Below are 14,185 nucleotides of genomic sequence, written 5' to 3' on the forward strand. Positions count from 1 at the left end.
ATTAATAATAATTAGGAGATTAAAGTAAATGGATACTTGCCTTGTTAAACTTGTGCTCTCATTGACTTGTTACCGCAAGTTACCAAAAGTCGTTCTAATCCCAGCACTTTTCAGCCATTTCTCCACTTAACCCCCAACCTTTCATCTGTTTGGTGAGCCCGATGCTGCGTTTAAAGTTAAAAATAAAATATTCCTAATTAACGAACCCTACCATTCAAATCACCAATCGCTTCATCAACACATATGCTTGTTTACCTGATTGGACTATTTAACTCGATCAGCACACGTAACGTGCCTTATCCCTTCCCCCGTCTAAAGACAGAATGAAGGAGTGATGATGTAGGAGAATATAACCCCACCAGTTTTTTATATATTAAAAATTGGAATTCATGGGTTACTTTTTTTTTTTTTTGGGGTGCACTATTATATTGCCACATAATTATAATCTGATGACATGCCTGAGTTGTATAATATGGGGTGCACTATTTTCAGTGTTGCCCATGTGACTGATGATTACGTAAAATTGCAGATTAGATACTCAATTATGCTCAGATATTTGAACAAAATGGGACAGTGGTAGTGAAAAATCATTTCTGTACTTGAAAATAAATTAGCTTCTCTCTCTGTAATAAATCTGCGGGGAAAAAGATGTTGTTTGACGGGTAAACGCACAGCGACGGCAGCCATGGGCATGAGAGAGAGAGGGGGCTGAGTGCCTGAGTGGGAGAATTAAATGGTGATCCATGATTGGACGGTCATGATGTCATGATTTCCAGCGCTCGCCCACTTGGTATCATTCCCTCTCCCCCCTCATGTATCTAACCTCCGTGGCTTAACTATTTTTTTTAGCTAAGCTGGCTTTAATATGATCCGTCACTGGTGGTCCCTACCGTATCCTATCCCACCTCTCAGATCCAGCCGTGCACCACAAATCATGAGATTCCCGTTCCACACTCATCTCGCTGCACATCATAACACTTTATCACAACCCCCCCTTCCTTCCCGTCCAGCGATAATCCTGTCGGTCTCCTCCATGACTCGCGATACATTCAAAATATCGTGAATGACATCCATTTTGGTCCCCGGCCCTTCCCTCATCAGCCGTCGCTCTTTCCTCTTTACGTACACCCGTTTTCTGCGGCTCCTCTTCCGTGGCCCTCAAACGGATAACATCAGCTTCTCACCCCGCCCATCCGACGGTTCTTGTTAACTCTCCACCACGTGTCGCTGCCGTGATTGCTCGTCACTTTCTCTTGCGAACCTCCCCTTCCTATTTAACCTTAGTTAATTTCTAACCTTATTGGTCACAACTTAAAATCCTTATCCTCTCTCTCCCCATCACTCTCCCCAACATACACACCCTCGCGCACTCTCTCTCCGGCAGCCGCGAACTTGTCAATGGCGCTTCAGATCTAACGGTTCCGCCCTGTTGCTTCTACCTGAGGAGCTTGTCCTGTTTGTGCCGGCAAGGTATTCATTTTGCTAAACGACATCTTTGATTCCTTGGGAATTCTCTGAGCCGCTTCGCAATGCAAAGAATGGCGTACTCGTTCCCTGAGGAGGTCCTCGAGCATGTTTTCTCATTTATTCAGTCGGATAGGGACCGTAACGTGATCTCGTTGGTGTGCAAATCATGGTACGAGATCGAACGGTGCTGTCGGAAGAGAGTTTTCATCGGGAACTGCTATGCTGTTAGCCCTGCGATGGTGATCAAACGGTTCCCGGAGATGAGATCCATTTCCCTCAAAGGGAAACCTCACTTTGCTGACTTCAATTTGGTGCCGGAGGGTTGGGGTGGCTCTGTGTGTCCTTGGATCGCGGCTATGGCGGAGGCCTACCCGCGGCTTGAGGAGATCCGACTCAAGAGAATGGTCATAACAAATGAGAGCTTGGAGTTGATCGCTAAATCCTTTAAGAACTTCAAAGTCCTCGTGCTGTCCTCCTGCGAGGGTTTTAGTACCGATGGACTTGCCGCAGTTGCTGCCAATTGCAGGTCTTTTCATCCTCACTTCTCTCTCATTTTCCATGAATTTTGTCTGGGCTTTGCTTTTGGTCGGAGTGAGCATGAGAGGGAGAGAATTTAGGTTCCGAACATTTTCTTGCTCCATAGAAGATCGCAAAGTTCGGATCTTTTCTATGGCTGGATGGTTACACTTGGCTGAAGTTTCAAGCTTTCGACAACATTATAGCGCTATGATGCTTTAAATATATGGCCTGATGGTACATTCTGTCGGTAGGCTTGTAGTACTTCGTTCTAGGGGAACATTTGATACTGTCTGCAGAAGGTCTAATCTGTACTATATCTTCTTATGATCTTTGATCAGTTGTTATATTGGTTAACTATAGTTTTTGTGACAAACTTCTTCTCGTTATGCGTTGTCTCAGCTTAATGCTATTCTGATAACATTGCATCAAGCTCCCCCCCTCTAGTTATCACAGATACTACTCCTCTTTTGTCAAGAATTCTTAGTATTAACTTTGGAGCTACCTCTTCAAAATTTCCAAATATTTGGGAGTTTTAGGCTGTAGTTTACTCCGGTTGTCCGGTCGTTTATTAAGGTAAAGTCGAATCCGGGTGAAACGCACGCTTACTAGTTTTGTTCTTCTAATTTCCTATTACACTTGTATTTGAGGGAGGGAGGGAGGATGGTGGGGCACCTGGAAAGGGGGTATTGGAGTTGATCCGGCAGCCACATGATTTAAGGATTCGTATTGTAATCATGATTGCAGTTGTTTGTTTTTCCTTGGTTGTGGGTTTGACATATTCGTGGACTTTTCAAATTTGGGTAGTTGACGTCCGACAGTTAATTTGAAACAAGTCATGCATATAAAATGAATACTTAAATATTTTGGCATGGTATGGCTCAGTTTGTTTAATGCATCCTTGATTCAGACGGGCTAGTTTGTTTGTAGAAAGTGTCTTGCCATTGTCACTGATACATCCTCTCATGCTAATAATATATTGCAGGAATTTGAGAGAGTTGGACTTGCGGGAGAGTGAAGTGGACGACCTTAATGGGCATTGGCTGAGTCATTTTCCTGATTCGTGTACGTCATTAGTTTCTCTCAACATTTCTTGCTTAGGTTCTGAGGTGAGCTTCTCTGCACTTGAGCGCCTGGTCGGCAGGTGTCCCAACCTGCAGACTCTTCGTCTCAACCGTGCCGTGCCCCTTGATAGGCTAGCCAACCTACTTGGCCGGGCTCCTCAGCTAATTGAGTTAGGTACAGGAGCCTACTCGTCTGACATTCGACCTGAGGTCTTAAACTTAGCAGGAGCATTATCTGGGTGTAAGCAATTGAGGAGTTTGTCTGGCTTCTGGGATGTGCTCCCATCCTACCTTCCAGCTATCTATCCTATCTGCTCTAGGTTAACATCACTAAACTTGAGTTATGCAACTATTCAAAGCCTTGATCTGATCAAGCTTGTCAGTCAATGCCGTAATTTGCATCGGTTATGGGTATGCTTGATTTTAGATGATGTTACTTTTCGTTATATGTTTTCATCTCTGGTGCGACATCCAGAGTCCTACTGTGAATTCTGATGCTAACTAAGGTTGTTGTTATAGGTGCTGGATTACATAGAAGATGCTGGCCTTGATGCCCTAGCTGCGTCGTGCAAGGATTTAAGAGAGCTCAGAGTTTTTCCATCTGACCCATTTGGGTTAGAGCCAAATGTAGCGTTGACAGAACATGGGCTTGTTTCTGTGTCCGAAGGCTGCCCAAAGCTCCAGTCAGTTCTTTATTTCTGTCGGCAGATGTCTAATGCTGCTCTAGTTACAATTGCTAGAAACAGGCCCAATATGACTCGGTTTCGCCTGTGTATCATTGAGCCTCGAACTCCTGACTACCTTACCCTTCAACCGCTGGATGCTGGTTTTGGAGCTATTGTTGAACATTGTAAGGATCTCCAGCGTCTATCTCTTTCGGGTCTTCTTACTGATCGTGTGTTTGACTACATTGGTACCTATGGGAAGAAGCTCGAGATGCTTTCTGTGGCGTTTGCTGGAGAGAGTGACTTGGGACTCCATCATATACTTTCTGGGTGTGATAACCTTAGAAAGCTAGAGATCAGGGACTGCCCATTTGGTGACAAGGCCCTTTTGGCCAATGCTGCGAAGCTGGAGACAATGCGATCCCTTTGGATGTCCTCGTGTTTGGTGAGTTTTGGAGCATGTAAACTGCTGGGTCAGAAGATGCCCAGACTTAATGTTGAAGTCATTGATGAGAGAGGACCTCCAGATTCAAGGCCAGAGAGTTGTCCTGTTGAGAAGCTCTATATATACAGGACGATTGCTGGGCCAAGATTGGACATGCCTGACTTTGTGTGGACAATGGAAGATGATTCTCAATTAAGGTTTTCATGATCAAACGAATTGTACCTATCGAACCTTGGAATTGACATGCCTCAAGTGTTGGAGTTGGGAATTTCAGGTACATGCCTTAATGTGGTGGTCTCAAGTGAATGCTGCTCTTGTGTAATTGCTGTTATGGACGCTGTTTGAGCTGGCCACGGAGAGGTACACAAGCTTCAGCTCCATTGCCGTTCATTTTACAGGCTGAATACCTAGTAGCGATTAAGGAAAACGGACGAACTTGTTATATGCATGAGATAGAGCTTGTTATAATTCTTCATAGTGTAATATTTTGCGGACTTGTGCAAAAATTATGCATGATATGTTTTCCGGAGTCAAGACAATGTCATTGTTGAACTTAACCAATTAAATAATGAGAATTCGTTATCTAATTCCCTGTTGCGATAGACTTTTTGTAATTCTGATACATTGGATGTCTGATAATTACTTTATCTTGTCCGACTTTCTGAGTAGTAGCTGGCAATAACAAGAAGAACGAGCTTTTATCATTTGCATTACCGCCTGGGAGGTAATTGCAGTACTCCAAAAAAAGGTGATATTGGCATATTGCATTTCAGTTGACCGAATCGGCATCTTTAGCCGCTTTCTCGTTGGAACTCATGTAGATACTCCAAATCCTATTGTGCTTGATGAGAACCCCTAAATGAGGAACAAAAAACAGAGTCGAAGGCCCACCTAAACGAGGTAATAGGGCTTAAAAAGACAGGGGTCAACGTGGTTTTGCGGGAACTTTGAAGGGCGATGATAATGGTGTGGTTGGTAAATTAGTTGGACTGGGTTTAGAGAGCTAATGATAAGTGATTATGCAAAACATTTTCCCTCCTAGGCTATCTATTTTTAGCTTAAAATGAGGTACTTGTTGGGTTCTGCAACGTCCCATTATTAGAATACTAGTTGTCTTTCTTAACTAAACCAATTGATAAGAGCATTCAAGCCAGATATGCAGTAAAAATCTTTGTTACGCGCATGTGAGAACTTGAAGAGATGGTTTTGAAGAACCTGCATAACTAGTCTTCATTTGTGGAACTGATCTGAATATAAAAAGCGCTAATATCCGTGGCAGGGAGCATCAGAGGTTACTTAAGGCGAAGAACAAAGAGGCAGCTTGCTTGCAGGAAGTGAGTTTCTGGCAATGGCATTTAAAAAAAGTGGGGAAGTAAAAGGTGGCGTGGGAGATATATGAGAGCCTCGACTGGTGAGCCACGTGATAGATTCGGTAACATTGGATGGTGTCCCGGCTTTTTGCTCTTTCTCCCACCTGATCCCTCAAAGTAACCCGCCCCTCCTCCTCCTCCTCCTATTTCCTGAATCATCCATCCCTCTCAATTACTACTGCTAAATCTCTCTCTCTCTCTCTCTCTCTCTGAAACTGGACAAGTGGGCTCAGGGATAAAGAAAAAGGCAGCGTCAAAAACTACTGCAGTGGGGAGTAAAAGAGGGAGGCTTCATTGGTGAATGATGGCCGCACGTTTCATGTTCATGATCATCATCATTTATATTCCCTTATTACTATGGTCCTTTTTAATCACTCCCTCCTCCTGATTTTTCACTGTTCCACATCATTCCTCGTTTCCTTCAACTGTTGCTTCCCTCCCTCTCATCATTATATTTCGGTGCCCCAATTGATGGCTCTCTCTATGATTATTGCAAAAGCGAGCCCAATGACACTGCCACAGTCCCTTTGGATTTGGCATCTGCATTTTACTGACACTGAAATTCCAATAATGGCATGCCACACCCCAATGATTCCTATCATGCCCTCTCCCCCCCCCCCCTCACTCTCCCACACAGCCAAGTGAATCATCCCATACTATGAAACTTCAACTTCATTTTCCTGTGTCTATATCACTTTACTGTTCTTCCTCAGATTAGTCATTCAAACTTGAGATTGCTAATCTTCCACGGCTGATCCTCAGTATCAGAACATGTCTAAACTTATCGTTGACTCCATGGACTAGTCGCAAGAAATTGGGCACGAATCTACATTGGTGGGGACACAGTTACTTAAAAAAGACAAGTTTTATATTTGATTTGTAGGAATGTGAAGGGAATTTGCGTTTCAAAACCACCGTTTTTGCTGGGAAATTTCAGGGAAGTCTGGTGTGCCGTTTATTTTTAGTTTTTTTTTTGCCAAAGTATTTTTATTTTTTTTCCCCCTTCCTTTCACCTAGTGATAGGAATATTTGGGCTTGCTTTTACACTGCTTTAAGTTTTCAACATTTAAAAATCAGCAAGTGGGTCACTTTTGATTACACTTGGGACTAGAATTTAAATAAGGGCTCCATGATTTTATCGTGGATACTCATTCAGTCAGTCCAAACCTAAATATAAAAATCTTTGTAAAAATACGAAAAAGTAATTAATATGGTTTTTTTGTATCTAATAAGTACATAGAGATCTGTAACATTTTTTTAATTATTCCTATTATTTAATTATTATAATTTAATGCATATAGATACAAAAAATCTTGATAAATAGGGATATTATGGGAAAGAAACAATTCATATAAAAGATGAAAAATGTGACCCTGTACCACATAACATTCTAACTTAAGTGGTTAGCTTAAATAAGAGACGCATATAAACCGTTAGTATAGTGAATTTGTGATATTCTAGTATCTCTCAGTCAACATCGGATAGATAAGTGTTGACAACGTTGGAAAAGTATGCTGCCACTCGGAAACTTCATGACTAATGGTGGTGGAATTATATTGATGGACTTGACTTGAAACTAAATGACCAATGAATTTTTTTTTTTCTTTTTTGCCAGACACCAATGAAATTTTTCCTCAAAAGCATATTAATCCTGAAGTCTGAACATTTGTGCAAGTTGAGATTTCTTCCATTTCTTCACGCACCGGCAGAGCATTCAACTATGGGGAAGACGATGTGCATAAAATTATGTGATGGGCTAACAAGTGTTCTTGAAGGACTACTCATTGCAATGGCCATAGTTCTCATTCTTCTGATGATCTGTGTCCTTCCACCAAGGCGAAATCTTTTGGCTCTGCGTCGCTTCCCTTAGCAATGATCTTTGATCACTTTTTACCACTTGGGTTTTTCTGGGATTTTAAGATGTAAGAAACTAAGAATCTTTGCTTGCTCAAACCTCTGCTTGTGTCGTTAGTTATTCTCAACTCTGTTGCTGATAAACATTTTATTATGAGTTACTTTTTCGGTCATGCTTTGTTCTGTTTTTGTTTGTTGCCAACAATCATGCTTGCTCTTTTTTGCTTTCCCTGTTCATACAGTAAAAAAAGGGGCTGCTTCTAGAGCCTAAATGAAAGTAGGGTTAAAAGTGCTGTTGGGAAATAATTTTACTTTGGTTCCTACTGCGTGAAGCCTGAACTAGCCTCGTAGAGCAGTAGCCTTTCACGCATTTTGGTGCAAGCTAGATTGTAAACTTTTTAGATTCCAAAGGCTTCCTTGATGATTTGCTGCTGATTTCTTCCCAACCCAAACTGTTAACTGGTAATCAACCTTATGCTTCTCAAATCTGCAATAGCAGTAGTGATGATTTAAATTTCAGCTCTTGCGTACAGACATGTTCTGATAATCCATCTTAACATCAGTTTATACTTTCGCTTAACGTGAGCTTGGTAATTAAAACTAGTTATGGCATAAGCTTCGATACACATATGACACTGTTGAAACTGATTATTTTATTGTCGAGTGAAAATTGTGATAATTTCAGTATAACATGATACTTCGCAATCAATATGCCATAATACATAGTACTCCTCCGGTCCTTAATATAGGATCCAATTCTTGAGTTGGTTTTGGTCCTAAATATAAGACCCATTTCTCATATTTATTAATTTTCTCTAAATTACCCTTATAGACACTCCCTCAACTATAATTAAGTAGAAGAGGGAGAGGGGGTATTAAGAAAAATGATTATGGTGTTTTAGGAAAAATGTGTCACTTTTCTTATAATTAACTAACTTACCTAACTTCCTTAATCTAGTCAAATTAGTTAAAAAGATCTTATATTAAGGACCAGAGGAGTATCTTACCATGTTTGAAGAGCGCATGGCTCTCTTAATAACTGCTCCAATATTGGATCCACATATTTAATATATGTGCCCGGTTTTAGCAGAAAGAATAAAAGTAACGGGACGATGAAAAACAAGGACTAAAGACAGTTCCTGAAATGGACACACTTTTCACTTGAATAGATTAAGATTTATGTTCAGCTGTGTCTCTAGGTTTTTTTTTCGGTAAAATAATTTTAGACAGGGGTTTGGGCTCAAACTTAAGTCAAGGGTCAAGCGCTTGAATGACTTCTTCTACGTGATACCAATGTTAGGCATAGTAAAGTTACGTTATATTTTTAGGTGTTAACCTAAATACCCTCATTCTAGGATAGGGAATCAAATCCCCTCTTTTTTGGGTGAGAGGGTGTTATTCATACTGTTGAACTCGATAGCTGGGTCTCTAGTTGAACCCCTGAATGGTCTATCGATAAAGTTGGTCCATTCTGTTCTGTACTCAGTTACAGGCTAATCTAAGTATCGGCGGACTCATCTTTTCTTGGAGCTTCTGCTCCTTTTTTTTTTTTAAAAAAAAACCCCTTCCCTCTCAGGCAAAGTCAACTGAGCCCAAAGATTATAGGCCGAGGATTTGCTTAAACTTTAAATGAGCAAGGCCCAATAAGAATGGGCTGGGCCTATTTTCACAATTACTGTTCTCAAATTGAACAAAGCTTGGCCCACCATATGTGGTTCACCACAGCCAGAAAACGTTACTCTAATTTACCCACCGATCGATGCTGGCAATAAAGAGAAAAATTTACCCACCCATAGATGAATTTAGAAGAAATGTTATATAGAAGTTACTCGTTTAGTATATCCAAAAATTATTATTTTTTCAAAACTATCCCTTTTAAATTCAAATGCGCTTTAGATTTTCAAGAAGCTACACATTTCCTTACAACGGTGAGCTGAAGAGAAAATTCAACGTGAAAATTGTATTCTAGTGCGTGAAAATTGTATTCTGGTGCATGAAAACTTGAAGAAAAAGACACTTACGTATATACACTAAAGTAAGATGAAAGAAATAAAGCAAGGTTGATAACAAATTTGGAAGTACGGTCTGATGGAAGCGGAGGCAGGGCATGGAGTGGGGATGGTTCATTGAATTAAATGATGGCCGTACGATGTGGCTTCAATGCGAATCAACTCCCCCACCTTTCTCATTCAACAACGTTTCTCCTTCAGCCTCAGCATCCGCCATTGTTATTTGAACCCCCTTCTCCTTTCTCTCCTCCTCATATACTCCTTCTTCTCTCCTTCTCCTTCATCTTCAACGACATGGTGAGCCAGAACAAGCCCACCCCCTTAGACGGCGTCGATGGCAAGCTGGTGGACAGCCCTGCTCCAAACAGGCTCAGAGCTTGCCATTTGTTGCTCCGATTCCTCGCCGTCGCACTCACTCTCATCGCTACCTTCATCGTCGGCGTCGACAAAGAGACCAAGACCATTACCTTTTTCGCCGGCTTGCGCTTGCAAGCCACTGCTCACTGGAAATACATGTCTGCTTTCGTGTAAGTTCTAGGTTTCTCCAAATGACTCATTTCTCATCAACCAAAGCATTGTTGCTTTGTAAGTTTGCTTTAGTATAAGCTTCCGCGCTATATATATTTATGTGTTACCGGATCAGGTATTTTCTGGTGTCGAATGCCATAGCATGCTCCTACGGGGCAGCTTCTCTGGTGATAACAGAGGTGGCGGCGAGAAGAAGCAACAATGGCAACAACTTGAAACTGAAGTTGGTGGTGACGATGTGCGACCTGGTGATAATGGCTCTGCTGTTTTCGGCCGACGGAGCGGCGGCCGCAGTAGGAGTGATCGGACAGAAAGGGAACGCGCACGTGCATTGGATGGAGGTATGTGATGAGTTCAGCGCGTATTGCCGGCACATGACCACCGCCGTAGTTATCTCTCTCGTCGGCTCAACGGCGTTTCTCGGCCTGGTGGCTCTCTCTGCTTTCAGACTCAACTAATACATGGAACATCCCCCTTGAAGCCCACTCTGTGTTTCTCTTTCAGGCCACCGGAACTCTCTCCCTGTCTTTGAAGATGATGCCATATCGTTGTTAAACGCTTAGTTAATGTAATGCTTTTGCTCTGTAGTAAATTCTCAGACCAGTTGGTGGATAGGTCTATTTAATTAGGTGCCGTAGCACTGCGTAATGTTGAATATATATAAAAGCTAGGTCTCTTTAGTTTAATTGATTCTGAATGTCCTCTATGGTTGATGATCCATGAATTGTCATACTTCACGTTCCGTTTTAGGTCAGTGTAGTAAAATCCTAATTACCAGCAAAGCAGAAGGGTTGTTCACTTGTTCAATGATATAAAATATACATAAAGATGGCGTCATGCGTGACCTTCTTTTTTTTTTTGGTTTTCTGTCTGGAGTAAATGAAAGACGGGAAATCTAGGGTGGCCCTGTCAAGAATCCAACCGAGATAGGTTGCTGGAATAATGAGTCTATTCTGAGCCCTTATATTAATTATAGTACAATGAAAGGAACAATGTGGGAACTAGACTGGGGGACAAGTGGATAACTACTGATTACTGAACAGGTCATTTCCTACATCCTAGCGTTTACACTCAGCCATCTTGACCCCTCGCCAAGGGCCGCCTCCTCAAAGAGTCTTTGGATGTAGTGGTTACTCTCATGGGGCCCAAACCAATCAGTCAACTATCATGATTCCCCTCTGCCCCTTTCTTATTCCAGATTTATGGGTCTAACTGCTTGGTCTCACAGCAGCTCTAGAGATATCCCGTCTAGAATGTTCGTTTTGGCAGAAATCCTAAGACTCCAGACATGAGACAGTGAAACCAGCCAATGCTAGTAAATTTCTAAACGAAATGATCTTGTGAAAAGAAGGCCCTTTTCACTGTAACATAAAGATGAATCAACAAGGAACGAAGAGGTGGAACTCAAATCAAGTGCAAACCTGCTCCTATCGTTTCTTCTAGCTCTAGCAGAGGAGCAACATGGGATTCCAAGGGTTTGATTGTTCAGCCACATGCTAACATGGTTGAAAAACAATTTATGTTTAATCATAGTGTCGTATATTAGGTGTTTAACTGCAGACGTGCTCGTTATCTATAGCATTTTCTGGTCATGTCCGAAGTCACGAATCAACATTATAGTTTCAAGATGTATGGTAGAAGTAGTGGGTTCGAGCCATAAATCGTTCCTTTGCATATTAGAACCATGAATATATATATATATATATATTCTTGCCGCCTAGTTCAACAGAGGTAAAACCATATCGGAGAGATGATACGTAACGCAAGCACGCGAGTGAGGTTGAGCTGACAAGAAAGGGAAAGGAAAACCTCTGTTTTTGCCTTAAAACGGGACCAAATAGGTTGAAAAGGCTTCTTTCCGCTCTGAATCTCCAACCCAAAGGGGCTGTTGTCTTATTAGCCCATACAGGCGAGTGACCTACTTATCAAAGCAGCATTCCAGAAGAGGATCTGGGGCTAGCAGATACAGTAATCGAAAGCATTTCTTTTATCTAACTCCCTTGACTGGTCTATATTTTAACTCGAAGGCAACAAAAGGGTTAGATTATGACGATGGAAAAAAGAGAAAGTTAGACTATGACAAGATGCAGCCAGATTATGAATCGTATCCTGAAAATTAGGGGGGGAAAACTGAGCTTTAGCTCCACATAATATCATTACATGGGGACACTGTACTGTAACTCTATGCATTTGCTAGCATAGCTACATGTATTATCTAAGCTTTAGCTCAAAGGATAATTATTCGACGCAACGTCATATACAAGTACACTATATACAAAATAGCTCGTAGAAATAAATGACAACCACCTTGTATCAGTGTTGCAGTTCTGACGTTATACCACAACTTCAGTGTTCTATCTTAGCAAAACGACCCTTGATTCTTGTCCTGCTTTCTGCCCGAACTTTTCGTGATTCATACCTTATGTGCCTGTCATATCTGTTATTTTTTTCACACAAAGGGTGTCAGCTTGACAAGTCAAATGATAATTTTTTTTTCTAGCATTAGAACATTTAAGCCCGGATTTATGCACATCAAAAGCAATGGATTCCCCTATACCTTCTTGTTCTCTTCTTCTCCTTGTAACGTAATAAGGCAGAGTCTCTTTCTTGACTTGTCAGCTCATACGAAGCAACTTTTGGGGTCGTCGATGAGTTTTCAGAGTTAAAAGAGTTCAGTTGTCCTCCACTGCTAAGATAGGTATGATTCCCACAGACAGTGGAAACTGAATGGAAGTCAAGAGCTTCTTCTTTATACAACGATGTATTAGGAGGAACAACTTGATTTGCAGTCTCACTATCTCTATGCCCCTCTAAAACATTTGTCTGCATATGTATTATTCTTTAGCAGAAATGTCATACCCACAATTAAGAAAGCAGCAACCAGTAGTTCAAAATCTGACATAAGCTAAACAATAACAATCCAAGGTTAACTGGGACAAAAACTACGACAGAGTAGGACATGTCAAAGCAGAATCTCAAGCATGCTTCAGTAGTGTTCTAATATTGAATGAGAAGTCAGAAATCAATTTCTCACCAATTACACATATAACAGAAATGGTAAGAACAGCACAACAACAAAAAAAACAGATGCAAATGCAACCAAAAGATAGAGTTCCAAGACAAGCGTTGCACAGATACATGTGTAAACCCATTATAATGATAAATGCCAACATAATAGAAGCTTTACCTCGTACGAAGGAAAAATATCAGCCTCGAATTCATGTTCAAAACCTGTGGACAAGCTTGCCGACTTTAAATACTGTTCAGGGACTATGGGGTGCCTGGAGCTCACTCGTTCAGTATCTACATCTCCAAAATTCAAGCTGGGCTCCGATTTTGCTAGCTCACGAAGCTGACTAATGATTTCTTCCTTGTGTTGCCCACAAGCAGCCTTACGGTTCTGATTCAACAAGAAGAACCTGAACAAGTCAAAATTCTGATAATACATGGACTTCCAATGTTTTTCAAGCATAAACTATTGATATACCTTAGGCAGAGGAGGAACCTCCATGGCCTGATAATTGTGAGACGAGCTTGTAGAACTTATCAAATCGTCAAGGCTAACAACAGCAGGAGCATCCCACACGAACAAGTCCGAAAGGCCCTCCTCAAGCTCAGATCCCACAAATCCATCGCCACTACCGACGTCACACACTCCACTATCCTCAGTCGAAAACAGGGCTTTCTTGCCCAAATCTTCAAAACCCAGAATCGATAGCAACTCACTCACGGAAGGACACCCAGTGAAGCCCTCGAGTGGCCTCCTATCGTGCACCAAAGACAACGAAAGGTTGTGCCGTTCCCAATCACAATTCTGGCAGAAAACGGAGCTTTCGGTAGAACAGAGTATTGTGGCCGGCGAATCGTTGCAGGCATCACAGAGCAGAGCTCGAGTGTGCTTCGAGAAGAGTTGGTTGGTAGAGTGAACTTCACGATCACAAGAGAAACAGAGCTTCGCAGAATCAGCTCGACAATAGAGAATACCAGTGGAGTCGCCACAGTAGTCGCATGGCCTTTGAGCTTTTGGCGCCCGATCTTTATCCGGCAGATTGGGGTGCTTCGGAGAATCACCCATATTTCCCGATGTTCGGAAAATGAGAAAGGCTTCAGATTTCTGAAGAGTAAAAGGGTGGGGAAATATGGCTTTAAAACAGCGCTAAGGAGAATTTTGGGATAAAAGCGAATGAATGCGCAAGAGAGGTTATCCTTTCTTGCTGATCAAGAACTAGGTTTGAAAACGATACTTCAATCTTGTTTTTTCCTACAC

At 41.7% G+C, this 14,185-nt stretch overlaps 3 protein-coding genes across 3 annotated transcripts; 2 read left to right on the plus strand and 1 right to left on the minus strand.

Moving 5' to 3' along the window:
- The first annotated feature begins 1,042 nt into the window (after positions 1-1,042).
- On the plus strand, positions 1,043-4,804 carry LOC114720768 (protein TRANSPORT INHIBITOR RESPONSE 1). The gene is made up of 3 exons (XM_028906463.1): positions 1,043-1,993; positions 2,969-3,458; positions 3,567-4,804. Exons 1-3 carry the CDS (start codon positions 1,530-1,532, stop codon positions 4,362-4,364), a joined length of 1,752 nt encoding a protein of 583 aa, XP_028762296.1. The 5' UTR covers positions 1,043-1,529; the 3' UTR covers positions 4,365-4,804.
- A 4,788-nt stretch (positions 4,805-9,592) lies between these two features.
- On the plus strand, positions 9,593-10,636 carry LOC114720736 (CASP-like protein 1E1). The gene is made up of 2 exons (XM_028906420.1): positions 9,593-9,917; positions 10,034-10,636. Exons 1-2 carry the CDS (start codon positions 9,685-9,687, stop codon positions 10,374-10,376), a joined length of 576 nt encoding a protein of 191 aa, XP_028762253.1. The 5' UTR covers positions 9,593-9,684; the 3' UTR covers positions 10,377-10,636.
- A 1,375-nt stretch (positions 10,637-12,011) lies between these two features.
- On the minus strand, positions 12,012-14,080 carry LOC114720740 (zinc finger protein CONSTANS-LIKE 13). Its single transcript, XM_028906424.1, has 4 exons — positions 13,406-14,080; positions 13,106-13,318; positions 12,476-12,741; positions 12,012-12,355 (listed from the first exon to the last, which is right to left on the minus strand). Exons 1-4 carry the CDS (start codon positions 13,991-13,993, stop codon positions 12,265-12,267), a joined length of 1,158 nt encoding a protein of 385 aa, XP_028762257.1. The 5' UTR covers positions 13,994-14,080; the 3' UTR covers positions 12,012-12,264.
- Positions 14,081-14,185: the final 105 nt, after the last annotated feature.

The sequence above is a fragment of the Neltuma alba genome, unplaced genomic scaffold, assembly GCF_004799145.2.
Source record: "Neltuma alba isolate B1F8T4 unplaced genomic scaffold, ASM479914v2 tig00011997_pilon, whole genome shotgun sequence".
In the NCBI taxonomy this organism is placed as follows: domain Eukaryota; kingdom Viridiplantae; phylum Streptophyta; class Magnoliopsida; order Fabales; family Fabaceae; genus Neltuma; species Neltuma alba.

Excerpts from the sequence above, each read along its gene's own strand:
- LOC114720768 (XM_028906463.1), top strand. The coding sequence starts at position 1,530 with ATGCAAAGAATGGCGTACTCGTTCCCTGAGGAGGTCCTCGAGCATGTT. Across the intron at positions 1,994-2,968 it reads GCAGTTGCTGCCAATTGCAG|GAATTTGAGAGAGTTGGACT; the intron begins GTCTTTTCATCC and ends AATATATTGCAG. Across the intron at positions 3,459-3,566 it reads GTAATTTGCATCGGTTATGG|GTGCTGGATTACATAGAAGA; the intron begins GTATGCTTGATT and ends TTGTTGTTATAG.
- LOC114720736 (XM_028906420.1), top strand. The coding sequence starts at position 9,685 with ATGGTGAGCCAGAACAAGCCCACCCCCTTAGACGGCGTCGATGGCAAG. Across the intron at positions 9,918-10,033 it reads AAATACATGTCTGCTTTCGT|GTATTTTCTGGTGTCGAATG; the intron begins GTAAGTTCTAGG and ends TTACCGGATCAG.
- LOC114720740 (XM_028906424.1), bottom strand. The coding sequence starts at position 13,993 with ATGGGTGATTCTCCGAAGCACCCCAATCTGCCGGATAAAGATCGGGCG. Across the intron at positions 12,742-13,105 it reads ATATTTTTCCTTCGTACGAG|ACAAATGTTTTAGAGGGGCA; the intron begins GTAAAGCTTCTA and ends ATACATATGCAG. Across the intron at positions 12,356-12,475 it reads GAGAAGAAGAGAACAAGAAG|ATATGACAGGCACATAAGGT; the intron begins GTATAGGGGAAT and ends AAAAAATAACAG.